The sequence below is a fragment of the Portunus trituberculatus genome, chromosome 20 (genome assembly GCF_017591435.1).
Source record: "Portunus trituberculatus isolate SZX2019 chromosome 20, ASM1759143v1, whole genome shotgun sequence".
Taxonomy (NCBI): Eukaryota; Metazoa; Arthropoda; class Malacostraca; order Decapoda; family Portunidae; genus Portunus; species Portunus trituberculatus.
In genome coordinates, this window is record NC_059274.1 from 7,185,001 (window position 1) to 7,212,500 (window position 27,500).

Sequence of the window (27,500 nt, forward strand, 5' to 3'; positions counted from 1 at the left end):
TCCTCCTCCTCCTCCTCCTCCTCCTCCTCCTCCTCTTCTTCTTCCTCCCGGCATTTGATCCCCAATGCGACGCCTCATCCTCCTCTTCTTCCTCTATTAGAAAAACATTCTTGCAATTTCTCGTCCGTGAAAATTGAGTTCCATCTTGCGTTCCTCTTCTCTCTCGTACTCTTCCTCTTTCTCTTATCCCTTTATCTCTCCTCTTCTCCTCTTCGTCAATCATCCATTTTTCTGTGGCTCCCTTTTATTGCGTGTTCTGCTACTTCCTCTTTTTCTATATTCTCTTAACTTCAATCTTCTCTCCTCTTGCCTCTCTTCCACTTTTTTCCTTTCTTTCTCCTCCTCCTCCTCCTCCTCCTCCTCCTCCTCCTCCTCCTCCTCCTTTTCCTCCTCCTCCTCCTCGTTGGTAAGTGTTGGAAGTAAGGTTTTCCCTCTCCTCTCCTTCACTGACAGGTCATTCTAATGCCACTTAAGTCGAAAACTTATCTTAAATGAATGTCAGCTTGTCTCCTTCCTGCCTTTCTTCCCGCCCCTTCACTGACACCTCTCCCTCCTCCCCATCTCTCTCTCTCTCTCTCTCTCTCTCTCTCTCTCTCTCTCTCTCTCTCTCTCTCTCTCTCTCTCATCCTACTTCATCTCTCCTCACTTTCCTTCTCCTCCAGCTCGAGTTTCCACTAACCTCCTTTCTCTTCACTGCGCCCATACCAGTCAATCATTGAAGAAACGCCCCCTCATACATCCATCCACCACCCATCCACCTATCCACCCATCCACCCATCTACCCTCATGCCCTTTATTCCACCCTTCACTGTCGAGTTAACCTGCCATAGAAGTTTCCTGGCGTCCTCTGTAGCATTTGTACATCAATCTCTGTCACCCTGAAGCTCGTGCCAGGCCGCTCTTCTGCGATACATCACTAGGGATGCTTAATTAACCCTACTGACAGTGATTAAACTTAGTTGGTGCAAGGTCGCCTCCCAGGGACTTCCTAGTGATTGGAGTATACATGAGGTGAAGGACAACGACGATTTCAAAGGACCCAAAAGGACTCCAAACAAGAGTGTATCGTATTTTGGACTGCTCGATTCCTATTACTATTACTACTATTATGAATGATAATAAAGCAGAAGGCTCGCTCCCCATCAACTCTTTGCTGATTTGCTTTGCTCATAACTTAAACAATAAGATAATGGATAGTAAATAGTGTATATGTATATTGGATCGCTTGGTTCCTATTACTCATATGATTGATAGTAAAGCAGAAGGCTCGCTCCCCATCCATTCCTTGCTGATTTGTTTTGCTCATAACTTTAACAATAAGATAATGTAGAGTAAAGTAGAAAGTTCATTCGCATTTATTCATTCATTATCACTTTCATATCATGAACTAGTGATGGTCGATAAAGATAGCAAAGAAAAGGTTCCTCCACAAACACTTGCTAAGTCTGATTGAATTACATTGCCTAGTAAAAGGTAACAGAGCAGAAGCCGTCTCCACATCCATTCAATGCAAAATTATTATATCTACCTACATTAATAATAAGCATCAGAGAGAGGAAAGTACAGAAGAAGGCTCCTCCCCATCCACTGATCTTCATGTTCCTTCTATTATTACTACAGAGCAATAGAATACCCTCCCCATCCATACATCACTAGGTAGACTAGTTTAATAGCAACAAGTAGTATTAGAGGATAGAATGAACAAACAGAAGAGAAACACACGAGAAAATTGACAAGAGAAAAAAAATAAGACAAACTGCTGGAGGAGGAGGAGGAGGAGAAGTAGGAGATGGAGGAGGAGGAGGAAGAGATTGAGAAGAAAGCGGTTGTGAGGGGAAAGGATACACAAGGTGGAGTAGAGCGCAGATAAAAACTAAGATAAAAACAGAAGGAAAGGGATATGATATTGCACACAAGATGATAAATGAAGACATATTGAGAACCAGTGACAAGGATGCGATTGGTTAAAGGAAAAACTGTTTGATGTACTGAGCCAGGAAATGAAGCGAGTGAGGAGGAGGAAGAGGAGGAGGAGGAGGAGGAGGAGGAGGAGGAGGAGGAGGAGGAGGAGGAGAAGGAGAAGGAGAAGGAGGAGGAGGAGGAGGAGGAGGAGGAGGAGAAGGAGAAGGAGAAGGAGAAGGAGAAGGAGAAGGAGGAGGAGAAGGTGAAGGAGTAATGGTCATGCCACAAAACAGATTAAGACACACTGATAGATATCAAAGAGTTATAATCCTAGCTAGCAATATCTCTCTCTCTCTCTCTCTCTCTCTCTCTCTCTCTCTCTCTCTCTCTCTCTCTCTCTCTCTCTGTTAAAGCATATTTCTCTTTATTGTTCTTTTCATTATTATTTCAGTCATTTTTGCACTCATGTCTAATTTTTCTTTAATTTTAATCGTCTGTCTTATTTCCCCTCAATTTCACCTACTGTTTTCCCTCGTTTTTTTATTCTTTTTACCTCTATTTTTTCCCTCATCTCATTTTCCGCACTGTAGGATTTCCCCGGTCTAATTTTCCCCTCTAAGTTTTCCCTCTAGTTCCTCTCTACTGTTTTAAATTTGGGTTATTTTTTCTGCTTCGTTTAATCGTTCCTTTCCTCGCTCGACGAACGGAGGCGCCACACACTCGAGCATTTAACCAAACAACCTTATTTTTCTATTATCAAATGATTAAATTACCAGAATATAAAACGCGGCTCGCTGCTGCTTTTGCCCTCCCTAAAACACACATTTCCAAGTACGATTTTCTACCCGGTAAATAAACTTTTAATCACAACGCCGGAAATAAAGCTAACTAGAGACTCCTATAATGTGGGTAAATTATTATTTTTCTGCGTGCGAGTTCCGTTCACGCAAAACACGCTTCATTTGATCCAATTCTATGTATGAATTATGTGTATAAAAATGTATATATTCCAAAAAAAAAAAAAAACACAAATTCGTGACCCTCGCTTGATTTGGGCTGATATTGAAGTGTGAATCATTTTTGCGTGTAATATTTCTCTCTTACTTTTTTCAAACTCGTCATAATTACACACTGGTTATTGGTAAGCTTGTGACGACTGCTAATTAGAGTGTGTGATGTTTGAGTACATGTTCCCGCTCATATATTGTTTAGGAAGCAGCAAAACCAAACTCGTAAACTCTCTCTTTTTAATTCTCACTCACACACACACACACACACACACACACACACACACACACACACACACACACACTCTCTCTCTCTCTCTCTCTCTCTCTCTCTCTCTCTCTCTCTCTCTCTCTCTCTCTGCCAAACTGTAAAGCTCTCAGTTTCTTATGAATTTCCTTAAGTCTTGCAATTTTTGACTGAATCATTCCTTCTACAAAGCATTCAGAACCGTAAACAGACATCCTTAGTAAATAAATACGAAAAAAAAAAGAGGAAAGTAAGTGAATGAAAAGTACAATGCAATAAATGAACACAAGCAAATGAATCATATATACAAAGAAAAACACAACACAGATTAGTCAAGCCACCACACACACACACACACACACACACACACACACACACACACACACACACACACACGCACACAATAGTTTCCCCGCCACACCAAAGTACTCGGATACAAAATAAAAAAGATAGAATACAATAAAATAATAAAAAGAAACACACACACACACACACACACACACACACACACACACACACACACACACACACACAACAACAACAGACACAAACAAAGGACACACAAACAGACACACACTCACCAGACATATCACACAACAGACACACTCGCCACCAGAACACAGCGCCTCCCAAACGTGTGCTCCTGACAGCCACGCACCGCCACACTGGTATTACACGAAGGAAAACATTCGGCCAGGTGGAAAAAGAAAATTCACCAAGAACCAAAAGTAAGTCAAGCTCCACTAAATTAAGTCCATTACTGGTGTTATTGGTGTTGCTTCTCTTTCTCCTCTGCTTCTTTTCCTGTTCCTCTTCTTCCTTTTTCCTTTTTCCCCGTTTTCTTCGTTTTCTTTTTGCTTTTCGTCTCTGTTGTTGTTGTTTTGTTGTTGTTGTTTTTCTACTTCTCCCTCCTGCTCGTCTTTCTTTTCTTCTTATTCTGTTTCTTTTATTTTCTTTATTCTATTCACTTTCTCTTCTTTTTATTATTATTATTATTATTATTATTATTATTATTATTATTATTATTATTATTATTATTATTATTATTATTTCTGTTATTATATTATTATAGTCATTTTATTTTTCCTTTTTCCTGTCGTTCCTCTTCTCTTCTCTTTCCTCCTCCTCCTCCTCCTCCTCCTCCTCCTCCTCCTCCTCCTCCTCCTCCTCCTCCTCCTCCTCCTCCTCCTCCTCCTCCTCCTCCTCCTCCTCCTCCTCCTCCTCCTCCTCCTCCTCCTCCTCCTCCTTTTATCTACTTGCTCTTTCGTCTTTTTATATATTTATACCTGCCTCTCTTCTCCTCTCCTCCTGCACGTCCTCCTTCATGTTCTCCTCCTCCTCCTCCTCCTCCTCCTCCTCCTCCTCCTCCTCCTCCTCCTCCTCCTCCTCCTCCTCCTCCTCCTCCACAACCTCTGAGAAAAACTTTGGAATGAGGTCAGAAAATTATTTGGTCCCGACTTATGCATTACGTCAGAGAGAGAGAGAGAGAGAGAGAGAGAGAGAGAGAGAGAGAGAGAGAGAGAGAGAGAGAGAGAGAGAGAGAGAGAGAGAGAGAGAGAGAGAGAGAGAGAGAGACTGGTGGAGTGACACAGACAGAGAGACAAAAAGGAAAGGAAGCAAGAAGGAAAAAAGAAATTGGACGACAAGCGAAAGATAGAATAAGAAAGGAGCTTAAAGGAGAAAGGACAAGGAAAAAGAAAATAGAGAAAGACGAAAAAGGGAGGAGAAGATAGCAAAATTTTACATAACAGATAAATAAACAGCTAATTAGTAAAACACACACACACACACACACACACACACATGCCATTAAGGTGTGTAGGGCTTATCAAAGAGTAAATAATTTCACCTGTGATGAGAAAAACACCTGGTCTTGCTTAATTACTTGCAGGTGTGTCGTCTTAGCATAATTTGAGTCAACATTTTAATTCTCTCTCTCTCTCTCTCTCTCTCTCTCTCTCTCTCTCTCTCTCTCTCTCTCTCTCTCTCTCTCTCTCTCTCTCTCTCTCTCTCATTTGTCATTTTTATTGTTAACCTAATTTGTGTGACTCCTAGACTTGTTTCACGAGGTAATTTTAATTGTCTTAGTGCCGTTACTGTCAGTTTTTTAATTAACCCATCTATAATGTTGGTAGGAAGTGGTTGTTGATGTAGTATTAGTAGTTGTTGTAGTAGTAGTAGTGGTAGTGGTGATGGTAGTGGTGGTGGTAGTGGTAGTAGTAGTAGTAGTAGTAGTAGTAGTAGTAGTAGTAGTAGTAGTAGTAGTAGTAGTAGTAGTAGTAGTAGTAGTAGCAGCAGCAGCAGTAGCAGCAGCAGCAGCAGCAGCAGCAGCAGCAGCAGCAGCAGCAGCAGCAGCAGCAGCAGCAGCAGCAGCAGCAGCAGCAGCAGCAGCAGTAGCAGCAGCAGTAGTAGCAGTAGCAGCAGTAGTAGTAGTAGTAGTAGTAGTAGTAGTAGTAGTAGTAGTAGTAGTAGTAGTAGCACTAGTAAAAGCAGTAGTAGTAGTAGTAGTAAAGGTAATGATGATGGTGATAATAATAATAATGATAATAATAATAATAATAATAATAATAATAATAATAATAATAATAATAATAATAATAATAATAATAATAATAATAATAAATACATTAAATAAATCTCTCTCTCTCAAATCTTTCCCATCACCTTAAAAATCATAAAAGCCTTTCCTACACTTTAATTCTCTCCCATTTTTACCTTCCTTTTTTTCCAACCCGGGCATTTTTCCCTTTCTCCGATGGTAATATTTGCAGGGGAAAAAATAAATGAAAGCCATATTTTAGAGAGAGAGCAGGTGTGTGTCTTAATTGCTGTCAAGGGAACGATTTATTCACGCTGTCAGGTGTCCGAGGCGACCACACTCAGGACGTCCATCAGTTAACAACCTACCGCCGGTCAAAACGTTCATTATTAAATATCGAACCATGCGCACAACACGCCTATTATGTCTCTCCATTACGCAACCCACGCCACCTGCCCTTTTTATCCAATGCAGCTCAGGAATTCCAGGGTAAATTTCATAAAAGATCACGTGCTATTACTCCCATTATCACTATTATTACTCTTGGTGGTGGTACTGCATTTTTTTATGTAATAGGAGAAAGCTGGCCTAGGGTAACAGAAAGAGTAAAGAAATAGGCCCACTTTGAATATCAGTCCACGTGCAGGTCCGAGAGAGTTAGCCAAAAGAAAGTCTTGAATCCTCCCTGATGTTACTGTTTTGCCTGTTGCCCTATCATCATTATCAACATCCCTATCATACTGTAAGATTTCTGTTCTTCTAGTTCTCGTTATTTTCTTATCTGCAGAAAGACAAATGTTCGGTGTTATCACTCAATTATCTTTCGTCCTGTGTTTGTAGTGTCTCATCAGGCAGAACGCGTGTCCTAAATCTTGATGCTAAGCCTAACGCTGTGTCTGGTCTACTCAGGGAAAGATAATCATCTCTTGTAAACATTCTAAACATATATTTTCCTTGTCATCGTTAGTTCTGAAGAAAGAATAAAAAAGAATCCTCGTTTCTTCGTCTACCTCTGTACAAATTATTAGTTTTCTAAGGGTTGGATAAAAATTTTCTACTGGATACACGAAATCATGAAAATCATTTTTAATAAACACGATATTTTGTATCTTTTCCTACTAAAGTTAACTAAATTATGCATATCTCTTCAATAAAGTTTACGAAATTAAACTATTAAAAAAAAAGTTACACGAAGTTATGCACTTTTCTAAATAAAACCTACTAGAATCATGCAAATAATCACACCAAACACAAGAAGTTTTGTAAATTTCCTCGATAAACAAGGAACTGTGCACACTTCTCTAAGTGAACACAAAGTTATCATCATTTTTCAATTATAAACACAAAAATTCTTAATAAATGCAGGAAATTATGGATCTCCTTTTTGCTATGACAGAACTGTGTGCATTTCGTAATAAACAGAGGCAACCATGTAGTTCGTATACTCCCCCTGAAAAATCGTGGAACCGGACGAGGCACACGCCACTTTCCGTCACTCAAACTCCTTCACTGCAAACAAACAGAAACAAAAAGTTGATCACACACTCCATTTTGAAGCTTGCCAATCACTCGGCCTGCCAGGGAGGCCCCGTTGTTACTGACTGTTTCTGCAAAAATGGTAAAATGTGAGATGATTGGATGTACAGTGATTGATTTCCCTCGGCTAACTATTTCGAATCACGTCTGAAATAAGAGATTGTTTCTGGAGCGACTGATTTTCTTGTTCCAATCACCTCAAAGCGTCAGTAAAATGTGAGATGATAAGCTATTAGATTGAAATATATTCCTTATTCCAATCACTTCAAAGCGTGTGAACAAACTGATCCGACTGGTACTACAGCACATCGTTTCCAAATCATCTAACACTCTTCGTAAAATGTGAAATTGTTGCTCGTGCTAACAATACCTTCCCTCTTCCTATAACCCAGAATCGTTTTTAAGTAATGAGACGCCTTTTTACCTTGAGTTTTGGGTGTGATTTGACGATTTTATTTACATCAGGAAGGGTTTATGGAGGTCAAAGCATTAATGGCCAGTCTTCACTATTCTAATCTCCCACACAAGTTTCTGAAGCTGTTTAAAATCATAAATATTAAGCAGAATGAATATGGAAATGTGTCATGCTACTGAAGAGGTTAGAAAAGATTAGTATTGAAGCGAGTGACTTTTCTTAATCCACAAATGGAATATATCATAATACTAGTTCTGGAGAAGCTGATTTCTTCATTCCAATCATCTTCACTAATGTGTAAAATGCAAGATGATTGGTTTTGAAGTGGGTCCATTCCTCCCAGCTCTCGTCTTTTGAGTACGTGTCAGAATTAGATGACTGTTCTGAAACGAGTGATTTATATATTTCAACACCACCAGTGAACGAAATGTAAGATAAGACATTCTGAAGTGAGCTGTATCCCAATTCCAATGATGTAGAGGGGCGCGGGAAATGAGTAATGATTAGTTCCTATTCCCGGATTCCTGGTTCCTATTCACAGATTCCTATTTCCTTAAGCACTGTGAATTTCGACTGGGCGGAAGATTGGGGAGCGAACGACCACTGTTTGCTTTTACATCGGGGAAACTTTTTGGAGGGAAACGAATACACCGATGACTGATTTTGTTTGCTCAAGATGGAAAGATGTTTGACTTTCTCTTCTTTCCCTTTTCTCTTCTTCCTTACTCATATTTTTCTTTCATATAGCTTCTTCCATTTCTCTGTCCTTCCCTTTCCCTCTTTCATTCATTTAACACAAGTTTTATTCGTTATCTCTCTCTCTCTCTCTCTCTCTCTCTCTCTCTCTCTCTCTCTCTCTCTCTCTCTCTCTCTCTCTCTCTCTCTCTCTCGCAAACACAAGAGCACTCAAAGGCAATTACCGTTCATCGATACACACACACATATACACAGACACACACACACACACACACACACACACACACACACACACACACACACACACACACACACACACACACACACACACGTCTATAAAACCTCAATGTCCTCCTTCATTTCCTTCTTTATAACCTTCTCTCCCTCCTTCAGTCCCTCGTCCTGTTCTTTCCTCCTCTCCTTCCCCTCTCTCTGTTCTCCCAGATATTGTGTTGGGGATCAAAGGACATGGAAAAAAGTGACTATTTGTTTTCACGAGTTTTTGTTTGGTATCAGATGCATCAACTTTGTCTTCCAATAATGTTTAACTTTTACCTACTAAGAATGAGTTAAAATAGTGACGCAGTGTGACATTGAGCCATTTCCAAGGCGTCTATATGTAGAAGAAAAAAGGAGGAGAGGGAGAGTAATGGAAAACAAGCAAAAATTTTATGGCGTCTATAACCAAGAACCAATCAGAGAGGAGAGGACTCACGAGAACGTCCAATCAGCGGCCTCTGTCAGAGTGCCACACCCTGAAGGAGACACAGAAGACGAATAGGCGCATTGCTTAAGGAAGCGCTTTTCTCCACTCAACGATTGATGGCGACAATAGCAACTCGATCAACCCATTCAAAAAAGGCCTAAATAATGACCTCGTTCCAGGAATACGAGACAGGTGCAAATGACAATAAGTGGCGCGCGTTGCCCGTTCACTATCACGACAGCAAAGGACTGCCCAGGAAAAAAAAATAAAGGGAAAAAATGGGTAGGCAAAAAGGATTGGGAAAAGAGAGAGACAAAGAGAGACAAGAGAGATTCATCCATTTGTCCTTCGCCTACCCCTTATATTTTTTCTGCGGAGGAGGAATGGTGAGGCGCGGGATATTTCTGGTGCCTTTATCAGCGCGGCCCATTATGAACGAAACGAGGTAATCAGGTACTCTGGCAGACAATCGGGAACTCAATCAGGCAGTCACCCAGTTGATTAGGTACTCAGGCCCGCTATTTGTTAAGTCCGCTCATCACCTATTCATCCACTTGGTTTGAAAAAAGCGTATTGCATCAATAGTGAGCGATTTAATTCATTCCATTCCCACACCTGGTGATAATTTCGTGAATAGGACGCTTCTCTACCCAACGAGTTACTCAATCTGTTACTTCACTCATCAAACAGTACTTCAACTCATTAACAAGTCTTTCAACCACTTCTTCAGGTAATTAAGTTCTTCCACCGGTCCTTCAGGTAATTAAGTCCATCCCACACCGGTTCTCCAGCTAGTCAAGTCCTTCAGTATTTCAACTAATCAAACAGTTATCACCAGTCACACGAGTCTGCCCGCTCTGCAATCTACTGCCTTCTCTACCAGTCAACCAGAACAGTCTACCAGTCCTTCTACAAGCCCATCACACACGCCGCCTCGCCCCGGACGCCACCAATGTATGGCCTGGTCGGGGGGTGTATGTTTAGGTGTATCTGGTGTTATGTTGAAACCTATACACCAAAAGATATGCCCTCGGGTCTGGCCGATATCACCACCAACCACGCCAGCGCCGTCCACACCGCCACCACCACCACCATAAGCTATCACCACTATTACCACAAACATCACCATAGCCTGCCGTTCCGGTCATCACCACCAGTTATCACCACCACTATCTCCCTTATATTTTCACCACCATCACAGCTAAGCGTCACTGCCATCACCACTAGCACTATTTTCACCACAAACGGTGCTGATCGCTATTGTCAGTCATCACCATCACTCAGAACAGCACCAATAACACCATTTATACCACGGACTGTTATTATGGGGAAAGAGCGAGAGAGGGAGGAACGGGAGAGGGAGAGACACTTGTCCTCTTGACCACATGGAGAAGGGCGTTGCTAATAGTGTCCGGGTGTCCTGAGTGTCCTCGCCTGCAGACCTGAAGGAGGCATGAAGTGTCCGCAGCCAAGGACTCACTCGCGCCTGCCGAATGTGTCCCCAGAGCCCCGTATGGACACAAGCAATCATATTCCTGTCGGTTATTCGTATTGAAAGATTGCATTCACCACTGGACACGAGGGAGGGGAGGGCCGTCTGGACACTCCAACAGTGAGCACAGCTGCTCTTTCACATACCCACTCGTACAAACACACACAAACACGCACACAAACTCTGAAACAAAGCAGGAAAGCACCAACTACTATACAGTATGAACACACAAACCCTACACAGTCATCCATACACCCTTTCCATACACACAAGCTCCCACTCGCCTATACGCTGAGCCATACACGAAGCCTTCATGGCAAGCCTCGTCCCACACCCCTTAACACCCTCACCTCAACACCAGCCTAGTAAATCGCAGTAACAGCATCATCCGGCCAGCTTGCCATCGCAGTAACACATTAACTATAGCCGAAGGTCACTGGCGGTCAACGCAGCTGTCGCCTTTAATAAACTGGCGTGTTGCTGGTAGTCTTTTTGTTGCACTTTCCCTGCCAATCTGTAACTCTGTATCGATTTATACCCAAGTTTTTATATGTATTTTTCTTTTTTCATGTGTCCGGCGCGTGTGGTGGAGGAGTATGCATGTGTGGGTATGTGGGTGTGTGGGTGTGGACGTGAGTGGGCGGGTAAGCGGAGTGCGGGTGTAGATGTTTCCATATACGCGTTTAGAAAGGTGAGAACGGCAATGTAAAAGGATTCGTGGCTATACTATTCCCGGATTAAAGCTTTAACTGAATGGGGTGTGACTACAGAATGAACAAACAACGGGATAAAGACTCCGACACGAGCACACGGCGTGACAGCGGCGTAAAGCGTGCGAGTGGACACGACGAATAGCGAAATGGGACGACGTGTGGACATGAAATATTTTAGTGAGAAATGACGATCTTTTATTTCGTCCACCAGTGAAGCAACAACATGGCCAGAGAGAGAGAGAGAGAGAGAGAGAGAGAGAGAGAGAGAGAGAGAGAGAGAGAGAGAGAGAGAGAGAGAGAGAGAGAGAGAGAGAGAGAGTTAGGGGATATTGTATATAACGGAAGGGACACATCGTAGGGGGGAAGATTAAAAATAAAATATTCACTCAAAGCTGCGCCAGAGGCAGTCATCAATATTTCTGAAACAAAAGGAAACTTCAGATTAGAAAATTACATTAGAGATACGAGCGGGAATAATGTAGCAAAGAAAGTCCCAAGTCATGTGCCAAGTTTCCACGAGGAGCCAGTGGTGACCAGAAGACCGTCACCTTCGGAGGCTCCGGAAACAAATGTGACATTAAAACAATCAGCCGTTACGGTACGAACTTTGTGGAAACAATGAGTGAAAGTTTTCCAATATGAGAGAAGAGTAAAAGATGAAAATAAAGGTAAGCTATCATAACGAATAGAAAGGATTGGGATAATTTTTCTGGACGATATTCAATGTCTGCATGCTGCGTCACCGAGGCTGCCGTGGTGATCTTGCCATCTGAGGACATGCGAGCCTGGCAACACTGCCTTCATCAGGAGACATCATCAGGCACTGCGTGGTGTGTGTGTATGTGTGTAATTCACTGTTTGATCTGCTGCAGTCTCTGACGAGACAGCCAGACGTTACCCTACGGAACGAGCTCAGAGCTCATTGTTTCCGATCTTCGGATAGGCCTGAGACCAGGCACACACCACACACCGGGACAACAAGGTCACAACTCCTCGATTTACATCACGTACCTACTCACTGCTAGGTGAACAGGAGCTACACGTGAAAGGAGACACACCCAAATATCTCCACCCGGCCGGGGAATCGAACCCCGGTCCTCTGGCTTGTGAAGCCAGCGCTCTAACCACTGAGCTACCGAGTGTGTGTGTGTGTGTGTGTGTGTGTGTGTGTGTGTGTGTGTGTGTGTGTGTGTGTGTGTGTGTGTGTGTGTGTGTGTGTGTGTGTAATCCACTGTTTGATCTGCTGCAGTCTCTGACGAGACAGCCAGACGTTACCCTACGGAACGAGGTCAGAGCTCATTATTTCCGATCTTCGGATAGGCCTGAGACCAGGCACACACCTGTGTGTGTGTGTGTGTGTGTGTGTGTGTGTGTGTGTGTGTGTGTGTGTGTGTGTGTGTGTGTGTGTGTGTGTGTGTGTGTAATCCACTGTTTGATCTGCTGCAGTCTCTGACGAGACAGGCAGACGTTACCCTACGGAACGAGCTCAGAGCTCATTATTTCCGATCTTCGGATAGGCCTGAGACCAGGCACACACCTGTGTGTGTGTGTGTGTGTGTGTGTGTGTGTGTGTGTGTGTGTGTGTATATATATATATATATATATATATATATATATATATATATATATATATATATATATATATATATATATATATATATATATATATATATATATATATATATATATATATATATATATATATATATATATATATATATATGAAGGACCACTGAAACTTGCATTTGTGAGCCTTGAGAAGTAAGTCTATCTCGGCGAGTAGAGGCCAGGAATCTGCACGGCATGGACCGGTGTGCTTCTTGTGAGGTGAAAGGTGTCGTGGGGATCATAGGTTTAGGGAAGCACTCTTTCCTATCGTGCAAAGAGTGATAGCGAGGGAAATGGTGATACGGAGTGGAGCGATAAGACAAGAGGATGTTATATCAGTTGTTTATGTCGCTATTGTTATTGCTGCTTCCGTTACTGCTGCATAAAACCAGAACACAAACACAAACTTCAAAGCCATTATTTTTCAGCGCCCTCCCGTCATGTGTTATTGGAATGTGCGTCCATTGCAAGTTTATGTGCGTACGTACATGTGTATGGGTGCGTGAGTGTGTATATAAATGAGAACCCTGAAGTTTATTCCTCACCTTTCATTTCCATTCAAGAGAGGAACTAGAAGCCAATCTCCCTGAGGCTCTTCCTTCATCCCTTCTCATCCCCCTCGATCTCCCCTCACCCTCACAGTATCCACACACCTTCCCCTCTTCTCCTGGACATGCAATACACTCCTTTTACCCTACGAGGTCCTGCGTCCACCCTTCCTCCCTGCCCTTTGCTTCCTGCGCCCTAGGGATCTGCCTGAGGCCCTCTAAAGTTGAAGGCTCCACTCGAACATTCCCGGAAATATTATGATGTGGATGTGATTTGGTTTTTATGCTTCGGTTTCAGACGAGGAGTACGGAGAGCAGTCCGTCTCAGTGATGCTGGACGGGGAGGAGTCCGAGATTATGTTTGTTGACCACCCCGCCGATGAGATGACGGTGAGTGAACCAAAGCAGGGCAAGGCAAGATAGTGGAACCAGAGAGGATGTTTCGGGCCAGAGAGAAGAATGATGAAAGGTGTCGGGTAGTGAACAGTGGAGAAGTGTGTGTGGGGGCGAGCTGAAAAGCCTGAGAACGATAAGTGTGAGGGATGAGAGTTATAAGGGTGTGAGGATGTACTTGACGGTGTGATGTAGAGTGTGTGAAGGGTGATATGATGAAGGAGTGTGAAGCTGTGAATGGACGTGTGTGGGCTGTAGATGTAGTGAAGTGCGTCAGAAATAGTACATAGGGACTTCAAATATGCACACATGAATATAAATTAATGAAGGTAACACTAGAAAAAAAGTGACAATACAAAAAGGCTCTCAACAACACATACACGTCAATATAAATTAATGAATAAACATATTAAAAAAAAGGGACACATGGAACACACGACGAGAAAAAAAGACAAAAAAAACAAGAAAGAGGCGGAAACAAAGAAACTCTTATATAAAAATCATTGAAGGCTCCCATCATTAAACAAATCCCTTCCCTTTGCCACGAACACACAAGGACAAGTCGTTGTTTCAAGATATAATATTAAAGACTATCATTTTCTACACGAGGGGCTTGGTGTGGGTGGGCCTGTTTAATAATCCAGGGAGGAAGGGGGCGTTGGCCTTTACAACACACATAAACTACAAGAAATGCTACCGTGACCTTTTTTTAGTAAAGACACGTGGCCACACCTGTACCCGCCTCTTCCTTTCCTGCCTCGTGGTATTAAACGCTTTAAACTTCCCCAAAGACTATTTTCAGAGGCCATTGGGTTTTTGTGATTTTCCCAATTCACAGAGCAGAATCACTGTTAAAATATTGCAAGTCTGTGGTAAAGAAATCATTGAAAATTCTGGTAACTTCCAGACTCCGCTGAAAATATAAAGCTTGTTAGATTATCACTAAAATTATGAAACCAAACTTAAAGATCCAATAGCTTTTTAACTAGGACTTGTTAAGAGAGCCGAATCCTCTTAAAAACCATAGAACCATAGAACACCTCTAAAAACTCTAATACTTTGGAAAGGAACTTATGAATAATACAAAAAAACTACAAGACTATGAAACTATCACCAGAAACATAAAAAAAAGAGCTACAAAATCTATAAAAAGAAACACAATAGCAAAAACAATCGACATAGCACACTGACAAGTATGAGAACCCGGTGCCTTTTCGCCCGATCAGGTGGAAAATTACCTCACCACATACGAGCCTCACGCCTTCGTGGTGGTGCTAAGCGTGACGGAGCGAGCCAGCTACCTGCGGGCGGAGGAGGTTCTGCAGTACCTGTGGCGCCTGGATGTCATGAGCAACAAGGGCGTCATCCTGGTTGCCAACAAGACGGACATCGTGAGGGCGCGCTGTGTATCGTCCAAAGGTGAGCTGCGGTACATGTTGCAACCTTTGTGTCTCTTCTGTAGGTGGTTACTGTGATGAGTAGATGACAGAGTAGATGAAAGTGCTTTCCGTGAGGTCCCCCTGTGTTGTTCAAAAGTGAAATGCGGTACTTGCTGCAACCTTTGTGTTTCTTCTGTAGATGGCTATTGTGATGAGTAGATGACAGAGTAGTAGATGACTGCTTTCTGTGAGGTCCCGCTGTGTTGTTCAAAGGTGAAATGCGTAACCACTTCAACCTTTACCTCGCCTCCATAGGTCATTCTAAGCGCCATAATCAGAAACGCTTCCCTCCCTCACAGCGACCATTTTTTAAGAGCCACAGAGACAATCAACCGAGTTCTAAAGGTAAGTTATCCTATTGGTAATGCAGAAAGTTTGTCAACATGGCACTAGAATTATAGAAACGCCCTTAAAAATCCGTGTCACTTCAACTACAACCCTTTGAAAATAGTGACGGTGCTGCACAGAAGTGTTTCAAAATATGGGCTTGTGATGAGCTGATGGAAGACTTTTCATTTTTATTATTCTTTTTTATATTCAGTGACGTCAAGGAGGGCGAGGTGAAGGTGAAGGTGAGTGAAGGTGAAGGTGAAGGTTAGGGTAGAGAGAGAGACTTGCATGCCGTCAGTCTCCCTTTATCGAACCTTTTTCTCTTTGCGTCCCATCCATAAACTATATCATGGTTGTTTCAGGAGAGTATCTTTATGCATTTTCTTTCTTTCTTTCCTTTTCCTTTTCATATGTAGGCGGACCAGCGACAAGACAAACTATTACAAAAACATTAAAAAAAAATACAGTTTATTGCTTTCAATCGGACCAATCTATTTTTCAGAAATGTCTTAATTTATCTCTTTTTTAATCAATTTTATTCCATTCCATTGACTTTAAGTCTTTTTCTCTCTTTTGAATTGATTTGGACTTTTTTTACTCTCACTCTAAATTCAGTTTGACTCTTGATCTCTACCTGTGAAGCAATGAGTGAAGGTATTTTTCTTTACACTTTGATTTCTCTTTTTTACTCTTTTTCTCTCCTTTTTACTTACTCTTCACTCTAAATTCAGTAACAGAATGAAAAACAGAATAAGTCTAGCCAACACCCACACTACACTTGCCTTGCTCGCTTCCTCTTACCTGTGAAGCAATGAGTGAAGGTATTTTCGATCTGACTAATAACACTTCAAACCCTCCCTTTCACCCTCCCTCCCTCCCTTCACCCTCTTACTCAATACGCAGTGTCGTAATAATTCACTCCTTTCACTATTGCTGTCCTTCCTCCTTTCGAAAACCAAATGAGAAATACAAAATTCATATCCGACAAATGGCGTCCTTTACAAAGCGAGGATGATAAACAAAAAAAAGACCCCACTGAAGATTAACGCTGGCCGGGATCATTAAGAGCCGCGTGTGTAGGTGTATGAAGGAGCGGCAAGATGGCGCTCCTTCTGCCTTCACTTAAATGAGGCTCTGAATTAAATATAAGCAATTAATTTAGTCTTCCTTGGAAAATCTAAACAAAAAAAATGGAAATGAGCTCCTCGCCTCTTATCACGATTCACAACACTGGAAAATAACCAACTGCTTCCCCGCAAGTGTCGGAAATACAAACGATGAAGCAAAAACAAAAAGAGAAAAGGTGAAAAAGGAAAGATGAATTAAGGAAATGGAGGAAGGTTTCACAGACAAAGCTTTGAGGAAAAAAATGTCAGAGGAAGAAACGTTTTAGAAAGGCAGAAGAATTGTATAGAAACGAACACCGCCACTCCATTAATCTGTGTCTGCCTAATGACCCTGACTTAGACTCCGAGGATAAATAATGCGTGACGTCACAAAGCAGAAATCCGAAATGAAGACTAGAGGAAAACGTAAGAACACTCAGGTAAATAAAAAATAACTTCCACTCAGAAAGATCGATGCTCCATAATACTAGCAAGAAGCATCCACGAGTAACCCTTGCTGCGTTTCAAAAATAGCCAATTACCAAATACAAAACTTCCCATTTCCTTTTTTTATCTTTTGAGATGAAAAAACCCACTAAGGCAGAGAGCGAACGGTTAATTTTCTTATCTTTTTATCTTTTTTTTCACTTTAAGGGGGAAAAGACTACACTTCTCTGGCTCCTAACTCCAATCTTCCTTTCAACGTATTGATCTATATACCAATCTACTCTCTCTCCCCCGCCCTCTCTCTCTCTCTCTCTCTCTCTCTCTCTCTCTCTCTCTCTCTCTCTCTCTCTCTCTCTCTCTCTCTCTCTCACCCACCTATCCATCAGGCGCTCCATCAATCTCGCTACAGACCTAATACATCCAGGTACACAATCTGTCTACTTACCAAGCTGTCAGTCTCTTCTAATCTGTCTACCTGTCTGTTTTACTTGAAGCATCATCTACCTGCCTATTCTATTCACCTGTCTAAGCGTATTGAGGGGGGTGCAGTTCCCGGCGCCCCCACTGCGGAGGCCAAAGCCGGCAGCTGATCGATCAAAACAAACAAATGAAGGCGACCAGCAGTGAGAGGGGGAGAGAGGAGGGAGAGTGGAAGGGAGAGTTCAAGGGAGAGTAGGGAGGGGGGGAAGTAGGTCATGGGAAAGGAAAATGCTGGACTGGTCATTATAAAGCTCTTGAGGGTGGAAGCTCTGCATAGGATGGTACTTGGAGTGTTGGTTAGGGGTGCTGTAGTATATAGTAGTAGTAGTAGTAGTAGTAGTAGCAGTAGCAGTAGCAGTAGCAGTAGTAGTAGTAGTAGTAGTGGTAGAAGTGGTGGTGGTGATGGTGGTGGTGGCGGTGGTGGTGGTAGCAGTAGCAGTAGTAGTAGTAGTAGTAGTAGTAGTAGTAGGAGTAGTAGTAGTGGTAGTGGTGATGGTTGTTTTAGTGATCGTGGTGGTGCTTATGGTGGTAGTAGTAGTAGTAGTAGTAGTAGTAGTAGTAGTAGTAGTAGTAGTAGTAGTAGTAGTAGTAGTAGTATGCACTGGTCTGTTGTTACTGTTATGTGTATTGTTATGGTTACTGCTCCTAGTCTCAACTTTACTTTTCTCTCTCTCTCTCTCTCTCTCTCTCTCTCTCTCTCTCTCTCTCTCTCTCTCTCTCTCTCTCTCTCTCTCTCTCTCTCTCTCTCTCTCTCTCTCTCTCTCTCTCTCTCTCTCTCTCTCTCTCTCCTTTACCTTTTATCTCCACAACTTAGACACAAAGTACTATTACCACTACCATCACCACCACCACCACCACCACCACCAGCACTAAAACAGCTATCAAATAAAGCAAACAATAACTGAGAAGAAGGAAGGAAGGAAGAAAGGAAGCAAGCAAGGAAGGAAGGAAGGAAGGGCAGCTGGTCAAGTCACAGATATTGTCCATCCCTGAAATCCCTCAGCTGACTCAGTCCATCCCCCCCTCCCCCTTACCCCTCTGCTCCTCCCCCCCTCACTTCCCTGAGACTTCCTGGAACACTGTCAAAAAAGTGTCGAAATCTCAGAGTCGTAAGAACGGAGAATGAGCGAAGATTTAGGAAAGCACCACCGATAACTGTTACGAGCGTCTGGGATGTTTTTTTTTTTCGTATTCAAGCTGCGGTTACTGCTATTACTGTGTCCACTTCACTATTACAAGAGCTAGTCAGTTTTTTTTCACTCTCATCTCCTTTTAAAACTACATATTCCTTTTGTTTTGTTTTTTCATATCTCTAGCTATAGTTACTGGCACTGAATTTGTCAACGTTACTTGTGCAGGATTTAAACAGTATCCCATTTCACTATTACAAGAACTAACATGTATTTTCACGATCGTCCTCTTTTAAAACTTCATATATCCTTTGTTTTTGTTTTTGTTTTTTTCTATATGTCTATCTAAGGTTACTGGCACTCGCTTTATCCACGTCACTCGTGCAAGACTTAAACAGTATCCAGATTCACTATTTCAAGAGCTACCTAGTATTTCCACTCCCTTTAAAACTTCACATTTCCTTTGTTTTTTTTTTTCAGTCTTGCTTTGTCCACGTTACTACTGCAAGATTTAAACAGTATCTTCATTCTTTCATCCCTTCTTAGAACTTTTTGCTTACTTCTAAATCATTATTTCGTATAACCTATGATTGCAGTCACTTAATCTAGTCTACATCAATAGTGCAAGAGTTATATATAGTATCTCCATTCTTCCTAAAACACCTTTCTTGTTTCTGTTTTCCTGTCTTCCTACGACTTCACTTTTCTTACGGGAGAAGTTTCACGGCACACTCAAGCTTATGTCGGTTCATTCTTTACATTTTTTTTATTATTCAGTTTTTTTTCTAATTTTGTGTGGGAGAAACTATTAACTGGTATTCCTTTGACTTATGCTTTTTATAGACATGATTGAAGCAAGACACCGAAGAAACTAAACTGTCCAAACTTGTTGAAACTATTCTATGAGGGAAAATCAATTGATGGAACTTTCCTTCACTTTTTTTTTTCTTGCTTATTCGGCCAACCTACTTTAAACACAAAATTAAAATTGTCTCCTGTGACCTCGAGGATGAACCTAACTTTATCTCCTAACCTGACACCAGAGAGGAAAAGAGAGAGAGAGAGAGAGAGAGAGAGAGAGAGAGAGAGAGAGAGAGAGAGAGAGAGAGAGAGAGAGAGAGAGAGAGAGAGAGAGGTATCCACTATTGAGTTTTAACCCTGAAGAATTAGAGCTCCATTATGCACCAAACTTTCCTCCATCACCCGACGCTTGAAATCTGCGCCGTGAAAGCAAGATTAAGGAATTCCCAAAACTTGTAGGCAAAAGCTCTTTATTTCTTCCTACTTCTCCCTCCCAGTTAGAAAGAAAGAAAAAAAGAAGACAGAAATAACACGGAAATTGAAAGGAAATGAAATTCAGAGTTTAAGCAAATGTACTGTGAGGGTAAAACCAGTATTTGGTGTTGCACGGCGTGAGCTTTGGAGTTTATGATCTCTCTTGCATTTACGAACCGAGAGCCATACTGGGGGACGAAATATACCGCTTAATGAGAGAGAGAGAGAGAGAGAGAGAGAGAGAGAGAGAGAGAGAGAGATTTGCCGGTGCTAGTGGAAAGGGATAATAATGAAAAATATATCCATAAGAAGATTTCCATTTTTTAGTGCGATTAGGAAACTTGGTGCGCTATCTTTCTACTTGTTTCGACTCTCTCTCTCTCTCTCTCTCTCTCTCTCTCTCTCTCTCTCTCTCTCTCTCTCTCTCTCTCTCTCTCTCTCTGTCTGTCATCCGTTCAATAAAGCTTCAAACATTAATAGGTAGTCAAAATGCATTCATGAGACGGATTGTGTTTGTTTCTGATCCTTCATAGGCAGAGCAAACACCTCACTCATTGATAAGACACACACACACACACACACACACACACACACACACACACACACACACACACACACACACACACACACAGGGCCAAGAGGATCACGTCCCCTCGCAGCCCCCATGATACCTGAAGGAGCCGCTGAAGGAGGCATATTAGATTTCACAGTTCCAGATTGCCAGACGAGTGGAAGTAGTGATGGTTGTTATTTTGGTTCAGTTTGGCTTGGTTGTTCGTGTGTTGTGATGTGATGTGTTGTGTTGTGTTCTGGTGTGTGTGTGTGTGTGTGTGTGTGTGTGTGTGTGTGTGTGTGTGTGTGTGTGTGTGTGTGTGTGTGTGTGTGTGTGTGTGTGTGTGTGTGTGTGTGTGTGTGTGTGTGTGTGTGTGTAGATCCCCATGTTCATTTATTAGTTTTCTAGCATCATTATCATCGTTACTACTACTACTACTACTACTACTACTACTACTACTACTACTACTACTACTACTACTACTACTACTACTACTACTACTACTACTATTACCTCTCATTATCATTATTCCTTGCTTTTTATTGACTATTTCAAGTGTTCGGTGTAGATTTATGCCTTTAGGTAATTATCTGGTAAACGCTTTCGAATTTTGTGTTAGTTTCTGTGTCCCGGAATTGAAGTTGGATGTATGTATGTATGTGTAGAGAGATTACATGTATAATTTTCTCTAGGGCATATTACAGAAAGGTTAAGAGTTTAGAGCATGTAGTAAGTGGCGTTCCTTGAAGTCTGGAACCAAAACACAGCACTTCAAGTCAGTTTGTTCTTCCACGCAACATTTTCACGTTTTTCTCTTGTAGCGTCTAAAAGAAACTCAGAAATATCCAAGTGGGAGGAGTATATCAGAATATTATCAAATTTTGCTTCTTTTTTAAATCGACGTTGATGAATTTATCTTTTTAACGTGCCTATTAGCGCGGGTTCTTTGCCAGTAAAGGAAACTAAAAATCATGCACGTGGATCTTGCCAAAAGACTCGAAAATTCCTCTGTTCCGAAATCGAGGTTGATTCATTCAGCGGACTTCAAAGTTACCTATTAGTGGCATCGCTCCACGAGAAACATGCCTGACTTGAGTTGCCTAAGTGACGTTCCATCATGTCAAAAACACAAACAGATTTCAGCAAGTAAAGCCTCGAGATATCAAAGGCCCGCCAATTTTATTTTTGACTAAGAACCACAACGCCATTTAGTGTGTACGTGCCCCGCTTGGAACTTGATGATTCTCCTATCAAATAACCGAATACCTCTTTCTTCAAACGATTTCTCTACTAAAAATCAAATTACCAGCTGGTCTTCATAACACATCACTGTCTTTTCAGACACTGTACAAAACGGACAATGCATTTTTTCCCTCAGGCTGACACAAAAAATAGTTATAAGAATACCCATGCAAGATGTTAAGATCCATTACCCTGCATGCATTATCTATTTCATCTTTTCTTTCCATGAACTCGCTGCGGCTCAGAGGGATCAAACCTGGCGGATTCCTACGACTGCAAGTATATCGAGACGTCCAGTGGCTTCAATCACCAGGTGGACGAACTACTGGTGGGAATCTTGAAGCAGATTCGTCTAAAGACACGACCGCCGGAGACTAAGAGGAAACGAAGCACGCGACGGAAGAAGTACCGCGGCTCCAAGACCTCGGCGAGTCTCAAGGTCAAGAGCTTCCTGACGAAGGTGTGTGGGAAGGAACCAAAGAGCAAGTCATGCGAGAACCTACACGTCCTTTGACTCCTTCTCTTCTTCTTTGCTACCCCACGCTTAAACGGCTTCAAGGGACACCTCATGACTTCCGTTGGGGGAGCGGCTGGGACCACACACACACAAACACACACACTCTCACACACACGTACACACACAGAGGCGAGCCACAGAGGATTTGAGGACTCAGTGTGTTCAGGAGTCAGGAGTCCCTCTCATACACAGGAGAGTGAGTGTTCTCCCCCACTCCTGCGTGTGCTCGCCCTGTGCTGAATGAAGTGCTGTCTAGCGGGTGTTTTCCCCTCTCTGTTAGAATTCAGAGACCCACTGACTCTGTGCCTCATGGAGTAGAGAAGAGGAGGAGGAGGAGGAGGATTGTAATTTGTTTGGGCACGATGGAAAGGGAAACGGAGGCCTCAGGTTTGCCTCTTGGTGATAACGAGACCCTCAACCTTTATTTAATTCCTCCTTCCCTCTCCCTCCTCTCCTCCATTCCTCCAGCCATCCTTTACCCGCTCCCTTCCCATTATTTCTTCCTTCTACTCAATCCTTCCAATGCGTCGTTGCTCCTCGTTCTCGATCTCCTCCATCTCTCTCTCTCTCTCTCTCTCTCTCTCTCTCTCTCTCTCTCTCTCTCTCTCTCTCTCTCTCTCTCTCTCTCTCTCTCTCTCTCTCTCTCTCTCTCTCTCATGTCCCCTTCGCCCTCACCCAAGCTTCCACACTCGGATCTATAAACAAACATTTATCTTCCTCTCTGACAAGTCTTCCTCGCAGTCTGGGGTGAGTTATCGCTTCGAAGAGGTCCAAGGAAGCGCTTTTTTGACACTGAAAGGACTTGGGAAAAAAAAATAATTGTGCGGGGAAATGCATCTAAACGTGACAAAAGTGTTGGAATCTTCTGCCTTCAGGCGTCGCCGGGAGGAGGGATGTACAAGGCAGGGAGTAAGAAAAGAATCAGTATAAGAAAACTCCTATGCTGAGTGATACGAGTGATAAAAAAAATGCATATCAAGTGTACATAAAAGTAATTAAGAAACAAAATCCCTCCTTATTACACTCACTGTTTTGATCTCACGAATTATAAACCTCGAGTGAAAAGTGTCTAAAAAAAAAATTGAGAAGGGATAAAAGTTACAGGCAACTACAGCATTGTCATAGCCCTTCCCGTACCTCTGCCAGCCCTCCCTCGTCCCCTCCGGGCTAAGAACCTTCCGTCTCCTTAAACTCCCGCAGTGGAGGCATCAGGAAACTCCCACAACCTTCCTGGACGAGGGAACTTTGCCGGGAAATTTCCGCAACTCTGCTCGACTCTCCCCGCGTCTGAAGGGCATCTCGGAGGTATAAATAATAGTTACTTGGTTTTACGTTAAGCTTCCTTTCCAGAACATGTAATCTGATATTCCGGTGCAGTGCTGAAGGCAAGTATTTAAGCTCCATCTTCTGAAACGCTTTGTTGTCTTGCCTCGCCCACTTTTATCTCATGAGGAAGTTATTGAGGGTTTCAAGCGGACATTTAAAGCTCCAGTGATAATCAGGAATCTGCGTCGATAATGGGAAAATAAAACAGCCATGAGACCATGACTAATAACCTCTGTGGCCTCTGAAACAGTACGGGGGAGAGAGAACAAAGCGTTTCAGAATAGGAACCTCGGAGAGCAGCTTGTTGTGATATCAAGCCTTAAATGGGAAGGTAATATGAAGCCAAAGACAAGAGGAGGATGTCCACCATTACTTGTACTTTACTCAATGCACACAAACATTGCTTTTTTTCCCTCTAGGGTTGCCGGGGGTCCAATATTTTCTTCCAAGGTAGCATTACGCCCTGCAGTGAGAGATAATGGTTGTGACGTCACTTGTCGATAAGGAAAACCCGTTATTCAGTCTCTTTTTGTGGGGTTTATTCAGCAAAACAAAGGCTGCGTGTGTGCCATTAAGCAGATGCAGGCAGGCGAGAAGACACGGAGAGAGGAAGGAAAAGATTTGAGAATGTAAATTAGGAGAGCAATGGAGAAATAGGAAAGGCACGAGCAACCAAGTAGAGAGAAAAGAAAATGTAAATAAGGAAAGACAAATGTAAAGAAGAAATGAGCGAAAGGGTGTGAGAAAGATATATTAGGAAACCAATGGAGAATTACAAGGGATGAACGTAATGAAATGGTGAAAAACACGTAAGCATGGAAGGAAGGAATTGTAAAATAAAGAAAAGCGAACGAAAATGATGAGAAATGTGCAAACACCGAATAAAAGCAGAAAACTGAAGAGGAGTAGAAATATATATATACCGAAAAATGCGAAGGAAGGACGGAGATAAAAGAATGAAACAAAAACAGAAATGAAAAATGCATGTAGGTGGCCAGAAAATCAGACTCAGGAAAGTAAAACAAAATAAATAAAAACAAAATGATAAATAAACAAAAAGAAAACATCAAGAACCAAGAAGCACAACAGAAAAAAGAAAAAAAATATTGAAAGACAAAAATACAAAAGAAAGAAAATAATGATCACACCAAAATGAAAAAAAATGAAACTGAGAAGAAAAATAAGACGAAATAAAAGGAAACAAGTGGCGACCTCAGAAAATAAATCGAGAGAGAGAAGCGGAGGAGGGAATTAAAGAGAGCGAAGGAAAGAGAGTGAAGGAAGGATAAAGTGAGTAAAGAAACGATTTAAGAGAGAGAGAGAGAGAGAGAGAGAGAGAGAGAGAGAGAGAGAGAGAGAGAGAGAGAGAGAGAGAGAGAGAGAGAGAGAGTCGAAAAGTGTTGATTTCCGTTTCTTTAATGTCGATGTCAATAGCAGCAGTAAATAAATGAGAGAGAGAGAGAGAGAGAGAGAGAGAGAGAGAGAGAGAGAGAGAGAGAGAGAGAGAGAGAGAGAGAGAGAGAGAGAGAGAGAGAGAGAGAGAGAGAGAGAGAACTTTCACCACACAAACAGACAAATTATTTGGTTTTCTTCTTTAATTTTCCTTCTTTCATAGTAAATTATCAGTGATCCTCCTCCTCTTCCTCTTCTTCTTCTTGCTCTTTCCCTTCCTTCTCCCCCTCCTTCTCCTCTCCTTCCTCCTTTCCCTCTTTAACTATTACTACTACTCATTTAAAATATATTTCGCTTCCAAGCAAAACAAACACCATCAAATAAGAAGAGAAAGGAGAAAATATAAGCGCGCGTGTTTTGCAAATGTGTGGTTGTTTTGCCACATTAACTCGGAAATAAGCCTGCGTACATCAAAGGCATTTTATTCATTACTTGAGAATTAGAGCGACCAGCGAGCGGCCGCTAATGTTGACACGGGTCACCTTAATCTTTGACCTGCCGGGAGAAATTGCAAAGGTCAGGTAATTGGTTGCCGGGAGAGAGAGAGAGAGAGAGAGAGAGAGAGAGAGAGAGAGAGAGAGAGAGAGAGAGAGAGAGAAAGTCTTTAATCGCCATAGTAGGTATATCACAAATGAAATTCATATACACGTTTCAAACTCATCAATTTCTTTCTCTGTTTTTTTAATGGAGTACATATCTTAGCATTACTTTCTTTGCATACTTTCCCTTCTTTCATTGACGCAGTAAGACATTTCAGTTATGTTTCCACCTTTTTCTTTATAATTGTCATATTTCACAAGTATCCGCATCTTCTCCCTTCACTGATCGACCAATATTTCCTTGCAAACATGACCATTACACGCAGTCCGCTTCATAAATACTTTGAGACTAATTGCCCCTGTAATTTGCTTCCCAAACAATGAAATAATAGACTCGTTATTATCTACCTCATTAGAATTTATGCAGAGTTACTTCGCCATTCATTACTACAAAAGAGTTGCGCTGGATTTGTTTTATTGCTCCTACTTTTTTTAATCAGCAAGCGTCAACGTCTTTATTTTCTCTACCAGGTGTTGTGCTTTTAATATTAAGAGTTTGGGGGATCTGATACATTGCTTATATCTATTAGTTATCGACAGGGACCTTATGTTACTCTTCTTTCATCACAGTTACGCAGGATTTGTTCTATTATTTCTTTATAGGAAGTGTCAAGGTTTTTTTTTCTTGACCAGATATTGTACTTTTAATATTAAGAGTTCGGGGGCTTAGATCTTTTGCTTATTTCTATCGCTTATCTTATTTGGCTACACTTTCATCATTTCTTATATCAAGCGTCGTTTTTTCTCTCTAACAGGTGTTGTACTTTAGATATCAAGAGTTCGTGGATTTCATTTATTGCTTGTTTCTATTAGCTAGCGACGTGCACATTATTTCACTGTACATTCATTAGAGTTACGTAGGATTTCTTCTATCATTTCTTTATAGCAAGTGTCAAGTTATTTTTCTTATTTACCAGGTGTTGTAATATTGAGAGTTCTGGGATTTGATTTTTTTACTTATTTCTATCAATTATCGACAGGCACCTTATTTGAATGTTATTTTATCAGAGTTACGCAGGATTCATATTACTTTTTTATGAACTAGCGCTTTGTTTTCCTTCCTTTACTAGGTGTTATACTTTTGATATTAAGAGTTCGTAGGGTTTCATCTATTACTTACTTCTATCTCTCATCGTTAGGCACCTTATTTGACTGTACTTTTTATCGTTAGGCACCTTATTTGCACTTTTACCGTTAAGCATTTTATTTGACTGCTCTTTTATCGCGTCTCTATTACTAAAAGTCTTATTTTCCTTCCCTCACCACGTGTTGGACTCTGCCATTCTGGAGTTACTGTTGGGTATTTTTTTCGTGTTGGCTTAATTCCCACGTTCATGTGAAGGGAGCCAGACAGTTACCAGCAAGGAAGAGTGGCTGGCTGGCTGGCTGACTGTGTGACTGGGTGGCTGGGTGATTCCTCCTGACTTTTTTTGCTAGAAGTGCAATTATACAATTTACGTGTCTCTTTTTAAAGGTTTAGATTCCGTTGGTATGTAGTTTTAGCGTTGTTGTTACTGTTTGTTGTGTTGTTGTCTTCTATTATGTGTGCAGAAATGTTCCTATGGTTGTCGGTGGTGGTGGTGCTGTTGAGCATAATAATGGTGATAATAACGATGATAATAAAAATGATCATAATAATAACCTACAACATGTTCGACCGTTTACGAATATTTAGAGCAAAGAACTTCTGTACCTTACACACACACACACACACACACACACACACACACACACACACACACACACACACACACACACCTTACCTCCCAGCAACTAACAGTGAGCAGTGCGTACGTCCCTTG

At 41.8% G+C, this 27,500-nt stretch overlaps 1 protein-coding gene across 3 annotated transcripts in view; it reads left to right on the forward strand.

The window, feature by feature from the left end:
* The window catches only part of LOC123506577 (proline-rich protein 36-like), a 150,442-nt gene extending 125,832 nt beyond the window's left edge, over positions 1–24,610 (forward strand). For all 3 annotated transcript variants that reach the window (XM_045258793.1, XM_045258791.1, XM_045258792.1), the window contains 3 exons: positions 13,708–13,799; positions 15,029–15,221; positions 22,050–24,610. In XM_045258793.1, coding sequence (XP_045114728.1) covers positions 13,708–13,799; positions 15,029–15,221; positions 22,050–22,318 — 554 coding nt within the window. In that variant the 3' untranslated portion in view covers positions 22,319–24,610. The remainder of the gene's footprint in view (positions 1–13,707; positions 13,800–15,028; positions 15,222–22,049) is intronic.
* Positions 24,611–27,500: the final 2,890 nt, after the last annotated feature.